This window comes from Girardinichthys multiradiatus, chromosome Y (assembly GCF_021462225.1).
Source record: "Girardinichthys multiradiatus isolate DD_20200921_A chromosome Y, DD_fGirMul_XY1, whole genome shotgun sequence".
NCBI lineage: Eukaryota > Metazoa > Chordata > Actinopteri > Cyprinodontiformes > Goodeidae > Girardinichthys > Girardinichthys multiradiatus.
Window position 1 is genome coordinate 32,514,209 of NC_061818.1, and position 17,608 is coordinate 32,531,816.

General features: G+C 41.5%; 1 protein-coding gene across 2 annotated transcripts; it reads left to right on the top strand.

Moving 5' to 3' along the window:
- The first annotated feature begins 130 nt into the window (after window positions 1–130).
- On the top strand, window positions 131–15,226 carry LOC124864447 (serine/threonine-protein kinase tousled-like 2). 2 transcript variants are annotated; one of them, XM_047359229.1, is made up of 21 exons: window positions 131–781; window positions 1,767–1,849; window positions 3,148–3,225; window positions 3,322–3,391; window positions 3,473–3,516; window positions 3,632–3,730; window positions 4,172–4,273; window positions 6,276–6,368; window positions 6,548–6,658; window positions 6,773–6,909; window positions 7,007–7,159; window positions 7,264–7,330; window positions 7,425–7,522; window positions 9,344–9,425; window positions 9,868–9,959; window positions 10,409–10,498; window positions 10,611–10,780; window positions 11,779–11,917; window positions 13,779–13,890; window positions 14,370–14,477; window positions 14,599–15,226. In XM_047359229.1, exons 2-21 carry the CDS (start codon window positions 1,769–1,771, stop codon window positions 14,770–14,772), a joined length of 2,100 nt encoding a protein of 699 aa, XP_047215185.1. In that variant the 5' UTR covers window positions 131–781; window positions 1,767–1,768; the 3' UTR covers window positions 14,773–15,226. The 2 variants fall into 2 exon arrangements, with proteins under 2 accessions (XP_047215185.1, XP_047215186.1); XM_047359230.1 differs by lacking the exon at window positions 3,632–3,730 and having other exon boundaries at window positions 132–781.
- The last annotated feature ends 2,382 nt before the right edge of the window (window positions 15,227–17,608 follow it).

Genomic DNA, 17,608 nt, shown 5'->3' on the forward strand with positions numbered 1-17,608 from the left:
GAGTCTGTACAACACGATTAGGATGGGAACTTTCTGATTGTTTATCAGAAGTGTTGGTAGGGGTGGGCACTGTTAAATTTCATTGTGTGGAAAGGGGTTTGTTACTGGTCCGACAACAGATTTGGGGCAGGCCTAGAGTGAAGGAAGGTGAAACTACTTAAACGATCTCACGAGAAAATATGAGATTTTCCTGATTATTGTTTACATTGCAAAAACATGAGATCCGAACCGAAATGATCCGGATTCAGCTGAAACGCTTCCAAGGAAACAACTTCCGAAAACAGATGTCGTTTTGATCCCTTTTGCATCTCGAAAAGAAATTGGTGACGAACTTTGTTTTGATCGAGCCGGCTAGGTCCCTAAATTCACCGCACCACTGGGGGAGATAAATATAGGGGAGCAACTACACTAGCTCAGAGACATTATTTATACCTGCTGAAAAGCGCATATTCTCCAGGGTCGCCATTGTTTGGAGCGAGATACAACAGACCACGGTGCGGTACGACCCTCGGAGCGAGGGACATGATGGGGATCCCCGTCTAAGGAGCATAGAAAGGCGGGTTTGGGAGACCCGGAGTTTTGTCGAGGCCTCCGAGGGAATCCTCCGTGGTCTACCTGAAGCTGCGCAGCAGGCGTCCGCTTCTCGATCGTCAACATCCAGCAGGCGAGGTACGTGGCTTTGGATGCGGCCTAGCCTGGGAGGGTCTGCCGAGCACCGGTGAGACAACGCAGGGGGTTTCGGCGACAACAGCTCCAGAAAACGGAGGAAATCTTGGCTGCAGTGAGTATCTGGACGGGCTTTCGAACAAAAGAATTTCGTTTGAAGGATGTTTTGCTCCAGTGAGCCCAGATGTCGTGGCAGATGATGCTTATTTTAGGGTTAACCCTAGCCCGTTGGAACCCTAACGCCTAACTGTTAGTATTTTTTAACGAAAATATTCAGCCATGACTATAAATTGACTTGGATCAAAATTAATCAAACTATTGATTTCTTGTATTGGTTTATCCTCTTAAACAAAGCTTTTATCATTAGCTAACTGTTAGCTGCTTAAATTGCTAGCCGATGGCGAGCACCGGTAGCTTCTTAGCTCGTTTACCTTAAGTTAGCTTACCGAAAATTCATTAATTGTGTTTTAAATTAACGCTTTTCCTATTTTGATGCAACTAAACACGTATTTTAGTATTTAGTTCACTTCTACATTGTACAATTTAAATATATTTACTTATAAAAGCAAACCGTAGGTAACAGACATGCATAGCATCCAGTATTAGGCGTGTAATTTTAAACCTTCGCACCGGTGAGCAAACTGGCCACATATTGTCCATTGTTGCCCTTTCCCCATTGCCGTGAGTGTTCCTTGGCAGTCCCTCCATTAGTGACCTTTTATAACAGCAGCGCCATGAAACTTAGGCCTGTCATATCAAGCCGTTATCAAGTGATGCCATACATTTCCAGGCAGTGACTTTACACATCTCGCCTTCGTCTATGATGCATGTTAAATGTCAGTGTTTGCTTATAGTTGTGCACTACATGCTGTGGGTGTCTTGCTGAATACAAATTGTTCAATGGCTTTTGCTTCTTTGGATATAAATATAAAACATTGTCAAACTTATTGATGACCCAGAGCAGGAATTTTCCACATTCGTATAGCTAAAAACAGCCATGACTCATCACAACCAGTGTCTTTTGAAACCGTCATCTGTCCTCCATCTCAGTATTCCAGGCTGTTGAATGCCTTCCTCAATTTGCGCTCTTGTCTCCACAGCCATGATGGAGGAACTGCACAGCCTGGACCCCCGGCGACAGGAGCTGTTGGAGGCTCGCTTTACTGGGGTTGGAGTGAGTAAGGTTTGTATGCAGGGATGTAACAAAGGTTGGGCTGGGGAAAATATCTCTTGAAAGTGCTCATGGGCACAGATTTAGATCATTATGCATCATTGTGAATCACTCCTTTTTGTTCCACTTTACCTCCAGTACCAATCCGCCTTTCAGCCTGAACAAGCTTGGGCTCCTGTCTTTTCTTTGTCTCCGGAGAAGGTTGAGCCTTGTCTGTGTTTTTTGGCAGCTTTGACGTGACATCGCTCCTTGGCTCATGATGTAGTGACTGTATATGCGAGCGGCTGCCCCTGCCAAAAAGGCCGCAGACAGGACGGGGTATGCAGGGGCTAGAAGAAGAATGTGGAAATAGTTCATGACCAGGTGTAATCAGAAGTGGCCTTTTTTTTCCCCCCTTCGGCCCCAGCCTCGCTACATAGACGGAGCTGTCAGTCTTAGAAGAAGGTGATCTTGGAACAGTTAGGGAGCTGGAGTCTGTGCCAAGTGCAGGCCCTGTGCCAACCGTAGGCAGAGCTGCAGAGAAAATGGCGACGCTTACTAAGGCATCATGCCACATTCACCCTGTAGTACAAGATGGGTGGGAGTGAAGGTGTGTGGTTTGGTGGTCCAATAGCTTCTTCAGTGTCACAGGGTAGCTTCATTTTTCCTCCTTGACCTAGAATTGCTGCTGTTTGTGTAAAACACAGAGGCAGCTGAAAAGTAAAGCCCTATCCTTCAAGGACAAAGGGATCGAACACATTTTGATAAAATGAAGGATGTGGCCTGTGATAGTTGCTGATTGCATAACAAAACAGCCATAGTAGTTATCTTTTTTGTTTTTAGATAGAAACACATCTTCTCAGTGGATTTCTTCATACTAGAAACGGCTGATTAAGACTGGTGAAAAAGAGCAAAAATGGATGACATTATCTAAAGGTGGCAGATGGAGAGAGAGGAATGGGTCTCCAGCAGCATGCCTAATGTTCAGCCATTTTAGGAAGGTTCAGTGAGAGAGCTCTAGTGTGCTCTGAATGGATAAGTATCTCTTTCTGATTGGACAGCGCCTGCTGAATTCTGATGTGAATCATTTGATTGACAGGGATCACCTAGGGAACCGGCATTAGTACCGATGCAGGTCTCCACACAGTTGGGATTTATGGTGACTGTGTGTAGCCAAACCTCTGCATCTCCATTCTTGTCTCTCAGTATTCCTAGCATATGATTTTGTCCTCCTTTTTCTACAAGTTCCTACATGTTGAATGTAGGAATACAAGTACATATGTCTAACGTTTGTTGTTGTGTGTATTTAAATCCTGCATTTGTGTCAACAGGGCTCGGGTCAGAATCAGAATGAGTCATCCAATCAGAGTCTGTGCAGCTTGGGTTCACTTAGCGACAAAGAGCTGGAGGTTAGTCTCTCATACATGCTGAGAAGATTTATTTGTGCAGACCCTTGCAGATACCCCATTCTACAGATTGGTTGGTTCATACTGCTTTCTTTACAGACTCCAGAGAAAAAGGCGAACGAGCAGAGAGTTATGAAACGCAAAGCGGACCACTTTGACAGCAGCCAAGGTAAGATAATCCCCACTTATGACCCTTTCATAATTTCTGACACACATTTCCTTTTCTTAACCCTCTTCTTCTCTTCTATAGGCAAAGGAGGAGCAAAGGGGCTTAAAATTAGTGATTATTTTGAGGTGAGTGCTCCTGTTACATCAACATCAACACATATCTTTTCTTTCTTACTTTCTAACCTCTTCCTTACCCCTTTCCTTTCTGTTTATCTGGCGTCTTGTTTTCCTCTTCTGTCAGTTTGCGGGAGGTAGCGGTCCTGGTACCAGCCCTGCTAGGGGAATTCCTCCAGTGGTCCGCTCTTCCCCACAACACTCTTTGTCCAACCCTCCCGTCACGGTGAGCTTTGTCTTACTCTGTGGTGTTTTTCATGCCTTTCACAACACTCTTTCCTGTCATACTATTTATTCCATACTTGTTACTAACACCAACTGGTGAGATTTGTTTACAAGTGAGACAAATCAAATGTGTTTACACCTGTTCTAGGAGTGATTATATGGTTGGTTGGTTTGAAATCTCTTATTAAACTCCTATTTATGAAGCAAATTCACTCAGCCAAACATACAGTGGGTGGCAAAAGATGTTATTAAATTGGTTGTCCTTTTGGATTTCTTCATCTCTTCATGTCAAAGAAACAACCTAAGACTGTCTGGATGTTGTCATGTTTTGCGAAGACATGTTCCTCCAGGTCCTGATAAATTATTAGAGTGAGGACAGTTTATATGCATAGCGCCCTGACCATGTGAAATGTATTCACTGAACGATGTTCCTGCCTTTCAGGTGCAGCAAGGAAGCCCTTCGTCCATCAGCTCCGTCAACACGGAGCACTTCACATGTGCACTGAAGCCTGTTGTTCTTCACATGCTCCACAAAGCTACACAGGTACATGACACACTGATTGGGCGGCTGCCTCTTTGTCTGATTAACTTAATTTATAATTTACAAGAGGTTGCATGGTTGGCATATATATCGCCTTGCAAAAGTATTCCCAGCTCTCAAAGGCTTTCATATTTTGTCATGCAACAGCTGAACTTCAATGCATTTTTTGGGGGGAATTTATGTGAAAGAACTGCATAAAATGGTACATAATTGTGAAGTTAGGGAAAGAGTATATGGTTTTCACCCCATTGTTTCCAAATGAAAATCTGATAAGTGTGGCTTGTTTTGTATTAATCCTCTGGGTCAGTACTTTCTTGAACACCTGTCACTGCACCTGCAGGTACAAATCTTTTGGACTACTGTATGTCTCTGCTAGCTCTGCACATCTGGAGACTAGATTTTTGTTTTCTCCATTTATCCTTGAAAAATAACTTTGCCTGAGTCAGATTTATTAAATATATTTTGATCTAACCCATTCCATTGTAGCTCTGGCTGTATATTTGAGGTTCAGTGTTCCAACAGTTTTATGAACCCTGAAGGTTCTTCTCCTGCTGGAAGTTGAGCCACCGCCCCAGTCTCACATCTTTTGCTGCCCCTAATGGGTTTTCTTCCAAGATTGCCCCGTGTTTAACCCTATCCATTTTCCCCTCATCCCCTGTCCATGCTGAATACAACCTGCCCCATTGCATGATGCTGCCACCACTGTGGGGCGTGTGTTCAGGGTCACGTGTAGCTTTAGTTTTCTGTCAAACATAGCGTTTTGCACAAAGGTTACATAAATAGTTACATTTTGGTCAATTCTCACCAGAATACCTTCCTTTCACATGTTGGCTGTATCCATACATTCTCTGTGGCAAACTGCAAACTAGCGGTGCACAGATCGATCGGCCCTGATTTCCTTAATTTTTGGACATCGGTAATTGGCCGATACTTACATGTGATACCGGTCTTATCAACTGATCTTATCGACTTGTCTAACCTGTTGTGGAAGTTTTGTTTCTATTTAAAATGTAGAAAATGAAAGGCTACAGGAACTGCAATGCTGAGAGCATTGCCTCATGTGCAGTTAAAACAGGTTTGTGTTGTTTGATGGTATTGTTCAATGGTTTTCAATAAAGTAAGATTGGAATATTGAAGGTGTAGTGTGACCTTATAACAGTTGACAGTGTCAGTTATACAAAAAAATCGGTATCGGCCAATATTGTAATCGACAGGTCAGGCTTTTTAAAGTTTGGTGATCGGCCAGAAAACTGCTGTTGGTGCACCCCTACTGTAAACAAGACTTGTTTTGACTTTCAATGGCTTACTTATAGTCATTCTAACATTAAGGATTTGTGAAGTCCATGAATTATAGCTGTGCTCTCAATTCTCCCAGCTACGCTGTAAAACGCTGCAGCTCCTCCAGAGTGACTGTGGTCTTCTTGGCGGTTTTTCTGGTTAACTCTTTCCTTGCCTGGCCTTTTAATTAGCTGGTCAGCCATGTCTTGGTAGGTTTGCGCTTGTGCCATACACTCTCCATTTTCAGATGATGGATTGAACTCTGCTTTAAAACTCTGTACAACTTTATACCTGATCTTTCAGCTGGGATCCTTTGGCTTGAAGATTCTGTTCACTAATGTTCTGTAGCAGACCTCTGAGGCCTTCACATAGCAGCTGCATTTAAGCACACATAGGCTGTATTTACTAATGAGTTGAATTCTGAAGGCAATAAGTTGCACTGGATTTTATTTAGAGGTATTGGATTGGAGGGGGCTGAACACTTTGAAAACCATGTATCGTTTTCCTGCATTTTCTCAGTTGTTTGCTACTTTATGTGGGTCCATCAAATTGAATCAAACTGAATGCACTGAAGTCAGTGTTTGTAAAACAAAATATGGAAGCACCATACATCAGTGATTACAATTTCAAACTGGACCACACGGAACTCCTTGTTGCACTGATTTTGTCAGTTGTTCAGAAGGAACCCACCATTAACGACCACTTTTTTGCTCACTGTACTCTTTAGTCCGACCTTACATTAGAGAAACTAACAGCCCTGGAGAACAGCAAGAACTCTGACCTGGAGAAGAAGGAAGGCCGAATAGACGATTTGCTGCGGGTACTAATCTCATTACATTTCATCCCTGCCACTTAGCTCACTGTTTTATTTTTTTCAATGTCACATTATCTGTAAATGTTTTCTACTCACGCATGTGTTGATTTTGTGCATGTGTGATGAAGTTTAATAATCCTTTTTATGTGTGCTTATTTCCTGCTTCTCTGTGATTTCTGTTCCAGGCAAACTGTGATCTCAGGAGACAAATTGATGAGCAGCAGAGGATGCTGGAACGATACAAGGAACGCTTAAATAAGTGTGTTACTATGTCCAAGAAGCTGCTGATTGAAAAAGTATGTTCATTTACAAGAGCTGTGATTTGTCTGAAAATGTTGCTCTTCAGTGCGTGTCGTGTACTGGACAGTCGATCAATGATGTTTTGGTTCGTGTTTTCCTCTGCGGTCCAGTCAAAGCAGGAGAAAATGGCTTGCCGAGATAAAAGTATGCAGGATAGACTTCGACTGGGCCATTTCACTACAGTAAGACATGGAGCATCCTTCACTGAGCAGTGGACAGATGGATATGCATTCCAGAATCTTATCAAGTGAGTTTATAAACAGAGGTTTTTTGTTAACTTAGCAGTTTCTTAAAAAGAAAGTCAAAACACATTTTTGGGATTTGTATAATTATGTGCATTCCAGACAACAAGAGAGGATCAACTCTCAGCGGGAGGATATTGAGAGGCAGAGAAAGCTGCTGGCAAAACGCAAGCCGCCTTCCATGGCCCAGGCTCCGCCGCCGAGCCTGGAGCAAAACAAACGCAAAAGCAAGACCAATGGGACAGAAAGCGAAACGTACACTTTTTCTTCTTTATCTTCTCTTTGACATTGGTATTCTCTTCCTCCAAGCACATCTACATATTTGAGCTTATGCTAAGATTTGTTCTGTCTCCTCTCAGGTTATCACAGGCGGAGTACCATGAGCAGGAGGAAATCTTTAAACTGAGATTAGGGTATCTTAAAAAGGTAATGCATGATGTATTTTTTTTACCCTTATTGTGATCTGTTTAGTAATCATTTTCTGCATGCTGATTTCTTGCTTTGCTGTTTGGATTTGCAGGAGGAAGCTGAGATCCAGGCGGAGCTGGAGAGGTTGGAGCGAGTGAGAAACCTTCACATACGCGAGCTGAAAAGGATCCACAACGAAGATAATTCCCAGTAAGATTCCCTTTTCAGACATGGAATACAAAATCATTATGTTTTTTTTTTTTTTTTATTGAACATGGAATATATTTGTCTTTCCTACACATAAGTACAGTATCATTCAGATTTGCTAAATATAACCAGCAATACCACAACTAGTCGAAGGAATCTTTGACGTTGAACCAAATAACCCGGCAATATTTTGTCAACACAAATAATTTTAATGACTTTTTTTCCCCTATTTTCTTAAATTTTTTTTAAATAAAGTCCAGAGTTACTATTTCTCCAAACAGTCTGACGGTACTTGCATGTGTTCATATATCAGGTGGTTCGGTTCTAGTTATGGTTGATCAGCCACAGGTTCACATGAGCTGGGTTCTAAAAGTTTATCAAAGGCTGAAGTATGAGAGTAGCTCAACCAAGTCAGTTTGACTTCTTCGTGTTTTCAAACACGGTTAATTATGTAGATCACGTTAATAACTAAATTAATCAAATTTAAGCCAGACCAACCTGTAAATAACTAGGGTTGGGCATCATTGAATTTAGAAGGATTCCAGTTCCCAGCGTTCTGATTCTTTTAGGAGGTAGGGTCAAAAAACATTTACATGCTTTATAAGTTCACATGGTTTCCGTTTTTTTTTTTCGGCACTAGTGGCTTTTATTTATTTATTTTTTTGACAGTAGGCAGACAGGAAAGATGGGTAGAGAGAGGGGGAGACATTCGGTAAATGTCGCTGGGTCCGGGACTCGAACCCGGGACGGCCGCTTCGAGGACTGAAGCCTCCGTATATGATCGTGCGCTTAACCACTACACCATCAGCGCCGCGCCGCGGCCCACATGGTTTCCTTTTTAATTTGTTGCACCAACCTATTTCCCTTGGACACTATGGGGAACAAAGTAACACGTTGCGGAGTCAGTTCAACCAGCAATTTCAGGTCATTTGTCTATCAAAAACACACGGGGTAACATTTGCATTTGAGCTGAGCCACCGTTTTAAGTCGAGTGTAACCGGTTAGCTGCCTCAGTGTTGGCACGAGAGGTTTTTTGTTTGTTTTACTACCTGATTCTGACTGCAGTGCGGTGCTAGGCTGAGTGTCGGCGCATCGCGACAAAGCCAGGGCGCTCCGTTACTTCTACACCATGAATTCGGAGGTGTTTAATTGTGGTTGTGCCCCCTCCTTTGCGTAATATAACCTTACTGCAAGCGTTGCACTGAGTCGACTGGTCATGTCTTTGATTAAAGCGGCTTCTTCTTCCAGTCAGCGTACTGGGTATAAAAACTAGGAATCATAATGTCCACATTTGGGGCAGTTCCGGGGTATCGGAATGTTGGTCTTGGTTCCTATCAATTCTCGAGGCCCAACCCTATAAATAACACATGCAGGTAATAAGTGCATGTAATTTTCTTCTTCTTTTGGAATTGACGGAATGTGGGCCTGCTTTTGTTTATATCCAATTAAGTCTAATTGTATTTGTCATTTTTAGTCAGGCGTTTTAATTTGGAATTACATAAATAAGGGCTTTCTTTAATTTTTGTCACAGTGCGATAGAGATGCCTTTGTCCTCTTACAGAGCTCTTTTTTGTATCACGTTTTAAATATTCAAATAAAAACTTATTATCAGGCCAAAATAACCTGAGTAAACATAAATTGAAGTCTTCAAATGGTGATTTCATTTATTAAGGGCAATAGTTATCCAACCCACCTGGCCCTATGTGAAAAGTAAGTGCTCCCTTGTTACAAAGTGGATTAAATCAGTTTAACCACACAAGTTGAGTTCAGTTTCATTCCTACGTCCTATTTACTGTATATCCATCCTTTCCCCCCTCATCATAGATTCAAAGATCATCCTACGCTAAATGACAGATACCTGCTGCTCCATTTGCTTGGGCGAGGAGGTTTTAGTGAAGTTTACAAGGTGAGACCAAAACATTTATTTTCCTAACCTGTAAGAGGAAAAGTCAGCCTGTCTATACGTTAGCTGCATTGTATTCCTGCCTTGCTCAAGTCTTTGTTTCTAGTAGTACAGTATTTCCACAGGCTTGAAAACAAACAAAATCTTCAGCGTCTGTTTAAAACAACCTATTTGCTTCTGCTTTATAATTTCAGAGCTGTTCACATTGTAGTAATAAACTGTACTTGTGCTGTGCAATCCTTAGCTGGTATCATGTTAACTTCAGCCTAACATTTTGAGGTTAATCACTGTGCCAAAGTGTCAGAGTTCCAGGAATCTGCTGTCAGCACAGTTAAAATGATTAATGAACATAGTCATTTTAATGTGAGGCAAGTCTTGGTGCAGCTAAAGCAAAACAAAGCCATATGTACGTTCTATCTAACTGGAGGCTGTTTTCCTTTTTCAGGCCTTTGATTTAACAGAGCAAAGGTACGTTGCCATTAAAATCCACCAGCTAAACAAGAACTGGAGGGATGAGAAGAAGGAGAATTATCACAAGTGAGTGTTGAATATTATTCTCGTAACATTTTTCCATAGCGATAGACTACGCATTTAGAGTATGTATGCAGTCTGGGTAAAAAATAGAGAAGCATGGAAGCTGATTTGGATTTGGGTGATTTTCTCAGGTCTAGATAAATATAGACTTTATTTCCTATCCCACTGTCTTAATGTTTCCTTCCTTTCTTAGTTCATACTCTACTTCTTTCCTTTCTTCCTTAGGTCCTTCCCTCCTTCTATTTTGTTTTATTTTTGCAGGTTTATATTTAAAGCCTGCTCTTTGTAGAAATATGTGAACAATGAATGTAAAGAAACAAGAACTCTGGAAAGTTGAGCCTGGAAATATATGGAATTTTTTTTGTTGAAAAAAGTTTAGGAACCTTGTGCATTGGTGACTAATCATAGGTGTTGTGGTATGTTCTTATTGCTTTTGTTTGTTTGGTTTCCAGACACGCGTGCAGAGAATATAGAATCCATAAAGAGCTGGATCATCCACGGATAGTTAAACTCTATGACTACTTTTCACTTGACACTGACTCGTAAGTCACTCGAAGAAGTCAATGACAGTTGAATTATTCTTTTGCTTGTATTTTTTATTGGGCATCAAATACTTCGAAAGTTGCTGAATGCCCCCTGGTTCTGTTTGAGCAGGTTTTGCACAGTGCTGGAGTACTGTGAGGGCAACGACCTGGACTTCTACCTGAAACAGCACAAGCTTATGTCAGAGAAGGAGGGCCGCTCCATCATCATGCAGATCGTCAACGCCCTCAAGTACCTCAATGAAATCAGACCGCCCATTATCCACTACGACCTTAAACCAGGTGAGTCTTTGGGTTATTTTTCTTTTTCATTTTAGCAGTTCTGATTGCTCTCTTTTTTTGCAGATATTAAAAATCTTCTGTGTACTTTGTTGTTTTTGGTCTGATATTAATTCGTGTGTGGTTCAGGAGCCCAACAACTCTTATTAAACGGTATTTTAAGGGAAGAGGTGTTGAGACTAAATTAGTGTTAGCTTGTGACTTTATCAGTTTTTCTTTCAGCATTTCCTAACGATCCAGATTGTAATAATTTAGATTCAATTCATTTTATTCATGCAACGCAAAATTAAAACAAATATCACCTCAAGACACTACAAAACAAAAGATCCAATTGATATACAGAAATATATATAATCAATCAATCTGAACCAATCCAGGCGTATAGACAGATTGAAATTTAATTACACACTCTAATTCATTCCCAACAAACTGAAGGATACAATCTCGGAGAAGTGTGAGGGTAAGCTGATGCTAGGTTGCTATAGTGGTCATATATACAATAAGCCCAGCGTAGCACGAAGGGTCGAAGATGTTAGTTATTAGTGTTTTCAGCACCACTTAAAATGGTTGGAACCACATCCAAGGAGGTACTGAAAATGGCAACGTTCTAACCTACCCGTTGGTAACGGTAATAGAAAAGCCTAAAAAGGAAGTGGAGTCATGCCAAACCACGCTGAGTAGGGACTGGTGGAAATGGGGCATTGGTATACTGGAGGTTTGAGAAGAAAGAACAGAAACGAAGGAAAACACAGAACATGTCATTAGTCCATGAGTACCTTTAGTGGCTCAAGCTATGTAAGACACACAGCTAAACAGAAAAGCTCTGAGGCCACCAACTAGATGTACACAGTACATCTAGTTGGTGGCAGTGGTCCTTAATTGGTTTTGTTCAAAACAGACCAGGTTAAACAGGATGACAGGGCTAGGTGCATCATCTATAGAGAGAGAGGGCATGAAATAGTAAAATGTCAACTCATGTCAGTGATTTTTCCCCTCATTAGGTAATATCCTGCTTGTGAACGGCACTGCTTGTGGCGAGATTAAGATCACAGATTTTGGCCTGTCGAAGATAATGGATGACGACAGCTACAACTCAGTGGATGGGATGGAGCTGACATCACAGGGAGCGGGAACATACTGGTAAGATTGGCTCTCAGACCAACACCCAAATCAGGGGTACACAAGTCCGATCCTTGAGAGCTATTATCCTGCAACTTTTGAGATGCATCTGTGCTCCAACAAACTTAAGTCAATTGAAGGGTTTGTCATCAGGCCTCCACAGAGCTGAATGACTTAATTGTGGTGGTTGAATTCAGCAGCTTGATTCTGAGGGATCCATCTAAAAGTGTAGCGAGATAGTAATTGTCAAGGACTGGACTCGGGCACCCCCAAACTACATGTTGGAAGATAGAAATTATTAATCAAGGAGAAAACCTGTCAGAAACTGCTGTATTAATGTAAAGCAAAAAAATAATATCAGAAAAGCATGTTACTCTGATTAATTTACCACAAACATTCTGCCACCAACAGGCAGTACAAACAAGGGATACGAAACGGCTAGATACATGCAACTGAATATGCAAATAAAGAATTTAGTAAAAAAGTAACACTGAGACAGTTTACAAAAAGAAGCACAGTAAATTTGTCTGTTAGATGTAGATTGTTCTATTACAATGTTAATTATGTTTTCATCCTTGCCTGCTGATGCAAACTGAAGGCATAACGCTGCAAAGCAGAGGGAGAAAAGTAACGAATCTGTAACTCCAGGTTATATATGCATTTATTTATTTATTTATTCAAGTTTATCTTAATAAATTAAATTATAAATAAAAAGGTGAAAAATCATAGATTAATAGCACACAGTGATAAATGTCTGGTGTATTTTATTTATTTTGTTCATTTTGATGATTGTGGCTTACAGCTAATAAAAACTCCAAATTCAGTTTCTCAATAAATAAAATCTTCATGTATAACAAATAAAAAATGGCTTTTTAATAGAAAAAAAAAACGTTTGTCCACTGAAGATTATGTAAATGTACTTTACAATATATACAGTAACTTGAATTACTGCATCAATGTAGTGTGACATGGATGCGATCAGCCTGGGGTTCTGCTGAGCCGGTCCAAGTTGTTTTATTTAAGTCCAGCTGGAAACTGAAATCAGCATCTCTATAAAGCTTGTCAGCAGAGGGAAAAATGATGAGCTCTTAAGGTTTCTGGTAGATGGCTGCGTTGGCTTTGGACTTTGTAAAACACAGTGGACCCACACCAGTGGAGGAGGTGGCTCTCCAGATCATCACTGACTGTGGAAGCTTCACAGTGGCCCTCAAGCAACTTTGATTCTGTGCCTCTCCACCCCTCCTCCAGACTCCAGGACCTTGGTTTCCAAAGGAAATGCAAAATTTTGTTTCTTCTGAAAACAGGACTTCTGAACACTGAGAAACTATCTAGTTGCTTTTATTCTTAGCCGAGGAAATATGCCTCTGATGTCATATCTCGTTCAGGAGTAGTAGTCCTTGTTCTGGACACATCTGTTTATGGTTGTCTCACCATAGACCCCCCAAACTCTAATGGCTGTTCACCTATTTTACCACATTTTTTCCTTCCACTCAACTTTCCATCAAGTCAGCAGTCTTCGCCACGATTGTGTAGGCTGAAACATTTATGTGTTAAAATCTCTTTCTATTCCTTTTATGTAATATTCTAATTGGCTAAAAAAAAAAGATTTTGAGTTTCAATTAGCTATAAGCCATAGTTATCAAAATTACCCAAAGTAAATTATTGTAATGAATCTATACATTTGTCTTTAAATTTAATTACTGAAAAAAACGTCTCCATCCTATTGTAATTTGTTGAGAGTCACTTGTATACCTTTACGCGGTTTAATTTTATGTAGTCACAAGAAGTAATTGGACAAAGACATAGGGTTGCGGGTTTGAAAGACCTGGCAGTGTTTTGTGACGTATAAACCAATTAAAATGAATTCCGCTTTCCTCTTAAGGTACCTGCCTCCTGAGTGTTTTGTGGTTGGCAAGGAGCCACCAAAGATCTCCAACAAGGTTGATGTTTGGTCTGTGGGTGTCATTTTCTACCAGTGTTTATATGGTCGCAAGGTAGGAGTCAAGATAAAAAGTCACCATATGTTGAAGCAGTTTTCAGTTCTGGAGTGTGTGTGTGTGTGTGTGTTCCTGTCTTGGCATCACAGTGAGACCCATTTTCCCGATTTCACCATCAAATTGAGGACCGTTTGTACCAAAGTGAGGACATTTTGCTGGTCCTCACAACCTATTTTGCTAACGGTTAGGTTTAGGACTAAGATGTGAATTGAGTTTAGGTTAAGGTTAGGGTTAGGCATGCACTGGTAATAGTTAGGTTTAGGGTTATTGTCAGGTTTAGGGCATAGAAAGGGTTGAAAAGGACTGAAAATCAATGGGAGTCAACACATGGTCCTCACTACATATAGCAAAACAAGAGTGTGTGTGTGTGTGTGTGTAGACTCATTGTGGTCATGTTCTTTGGATTTAGGTTTCGTAGAGTCTAGGCTTCTGAAAAATTTAAAACTAACACCCTCTTTCCACCTTTTTCTCTCTAGCCTTTTGGTCACAACCAGTCTCAGCAGGACATCCTCCAGGAGAACACAATCCTGAAGGCCACGGAAGTTCAGTTCCCTCCAAAACCTGTAGTCTCCCCTGAAGCGAAGGTATTTATTTCCATGTCATCACACCACCAAAGCCACACCTAAGCAAATTTGTTTGTGGTTTAATAACTCATATATTTCTACCTTATCATTAATCCCACTGTCTCATGGTGTCTTTCTTCAGGCCTTTATAAGGCGCTGTCTAGTCTACCGTAAGGAGGACCGCATCGATGTGCACCAGCTGGCCAGTGACCCCTTTCTAATGCCCCACAACCGCAAATCAGTGGCTTCCTTGGGCACCTCTAGCACAGCCGTGGCCTCTACATCCAGCTTCTCCAATAGCAGCGCCTCAAACTGAACTCATGCCCCTTAAATGACTGACTGGATCATTTTATAGGACAGGAATGGATGTCTCCGCTGTCCTAACAGCATCTCACCTTGCCATGGAGAGTTGAAGGCAAACTGGTCAGATGGCAGCGTGGGGTGGGTGAGAAGTCATGCAGGGGTTGGGAATGGAAACTGTCGCCCACCCCGACAGCCCTCTGATGTCTATCCACCCCAGCCCACCTGTCCTGCCTTCCCAAAAGAATGGCATTGTTCTGGGGGTCAAAGCCCTGGATGACTCATGCAGCAAAGGGATGAGTTTTGGCACTGTGTTGGTAAAAATTGGGTTGAGTGTTTTGGATGTTTCTTTTCAGCGTAAAAAGAGAAAATAAAACAAAGTATACAAGTCCTTCTCAAAATATTAGCATATTGTGAAAAAGTTCATTATTTTCCATAATGTCATGATGAAAATTTAACATTCATATATTTTAGATTCATTGCACACTAACTGAAATATTTCAGGTCTTTTATTGTCTTAATACGGATGATTTTGGCATACAGCTCATGAAAACCCAAAATTCCTATCTCACAACATTAGCATATCATTAAAAGGGTCTCTAAACGAGCTATGAACCTAATCATCTGAATCAACGAGTTAACTCTAAACACCTGCAAAAGATTCCTGAGGCCTTTAAAACTCCCAGCCTGGTTCATCACTCAAAACCCCAATCATGGGTAAGACTACCGACCTGACTGCTGTCCAGAAGGCCTCTATTGACACCCTCAAGCAAGAGGGTAAGACACAGAAAGACATTTCTAAACGAATAGGCTGTTCCCAGAGTGCTGTATCAAGGCACCTCAGTGGAAATCTGTGGGAAGGAAAAAGTGTGGCAGAAAACGCTGCACAACGAGAAGAGGTGACCGGACCCTGAGGAAGATTGTGGAGAAGGGCCGATTCCAGACCTTGGGGGACCTGCGGAAGCAGTGGACTGAGTCTGGAGTAGAAACATCCAGAGCCACCGTGCACAGGCGTGTGCAGGAAATGGGCTACAGGTGCCGCATTCCCCAGGTCAAGCCACTTTTGAACCAGAAACAGCGGCAGAAGCGCCTGACCTGGGCTACAGAGAAGCAGCACTGGACTGTTGCTCAGTGGTCCAAGGTACTTTTTTCGGATGAAAGCAAATTCTGCATGTCATTCGGAAATCAAGGTGCCAGAGTCTGGAGGAAGACTGGGGAGAAGGAAATGCCAAAATGCCAGAAGTCCAGTGTCAAGTACCCACAGTCAGTGATGGTCTGGGGTGCCGTGTCAGCTGCTGGTGTTGGTCCAGTGTTTTATCAAGGGCAGGGTCAATGCAGCTAGCTATCAGGAGATTTTGGAGCACTTCATGCTTCCATCTGCTGAAAAGCTTTATGGAGATGAAGATTTCATTTTTCAGCACGACCTGGCACCTGCTCACAGTGCCAAAACCACTGGTAAATGGTTTACTGACCATGGTATCACTGTGCTCAATTGGCCTGCCAACTCTCCTGACCTGAACCCCATAGAGAATCTGTGGGATATTGTGAAGAGAACGTTGAGAGACTCAAGACCCAACACTCTGGATGAGCTAAAGGCCGCTATCGAAGCATCCTGGGCCTCCATAAGACCTCAGCAGTGCCACAGGTTGATTGCCTCCATGCCACGCCGCATTGAAGCAGTCATTTCTGCAAAAGGATTCCCGACCAAGTATTGAGTGCATAACTGTACATGGTTATTTGAAGGTTGACGTTTTTTGTATTAAAAACACTTTTCTTTTTTTGGTCGGATGAAATATGCTAATTTTGTGAGATAGGAATCTTGGGTTTTCATGAGCTGTATGCCAAAATCATCCGTATTAAGACAATAAAAGAAATGAAATATTTCAGTTAGTGTGCAATGAATCTAAAATATATGAATGTTAAATTTTCATCATGACATTATGGAAAATAATGAACTTTATCACAATATGCTAATATTTTGAGAAGGACCTGTAGGATGGCTTCAGCTTGGCCAAATGGAAAGGACTGCAGAAGGCCTCATACTCATATGCGCTTTCACACATACAACCGTGCATGAGCCTCTCTGGTCCAAGGTAGCCAGAACTTCACAAACCCGAACATTTTGTTTGCCGTTTTCTCCCCGATGCTAAACAAGAGAGTCGGTCTGGGCTCTTACTGATTGAAACCGTTAAAGCCCGTGGCACCGTGTCATCTAACTCTGTTTTTAAAAATTTGCCACGTTTAAATTTCAGACCCACTTAGTTTTTGACGAGGGATTACAGAGTTGTCCATGACACCGACCCTCTCCTTCATATCTAGTCTAAACTCTTGTGACCAAAGCTTTTATCTTCCAGCTGGTGGCAGTGTTCCACCTGTTTTTATAATGAATGGTTTTAGAGTTGTGCTAGTCGACATGGAGTGGAAGCACCAGAGGATTGTCCCCCTTTTACATAAAAATGTTCATCTGATTTAGTTAATAAGGAAAACAGTTTTCATGTTGCCTTTCATTAGAATTGCTACTGTTTTGGGCAAAGACCCAACCCACCCACCAACACCTCTGTGCTCCCTCTTTTTTTTGATAAACACATATTTATTTAGGTATGTTTGAATTTATTTTTGGCCAATAAAATGCAAGGGACTGGTTTACATAATAGTACTGTTGGGGGAGTTTGGGCTTCAGCAGAAAGTCTCATAAACCATTAAATACTATTGGTTAAACTGTGTTTGTTGTTCTGATCTTCTTATTACTTTGTTTCCTCTGTGCTTTTGTCAGAGCAAAGATTCAGTTCATAATGCAGCTCAAAATGAGAATGTTATCAGTGTTCAGTCATTTTTCTCCATATATTTGGCTT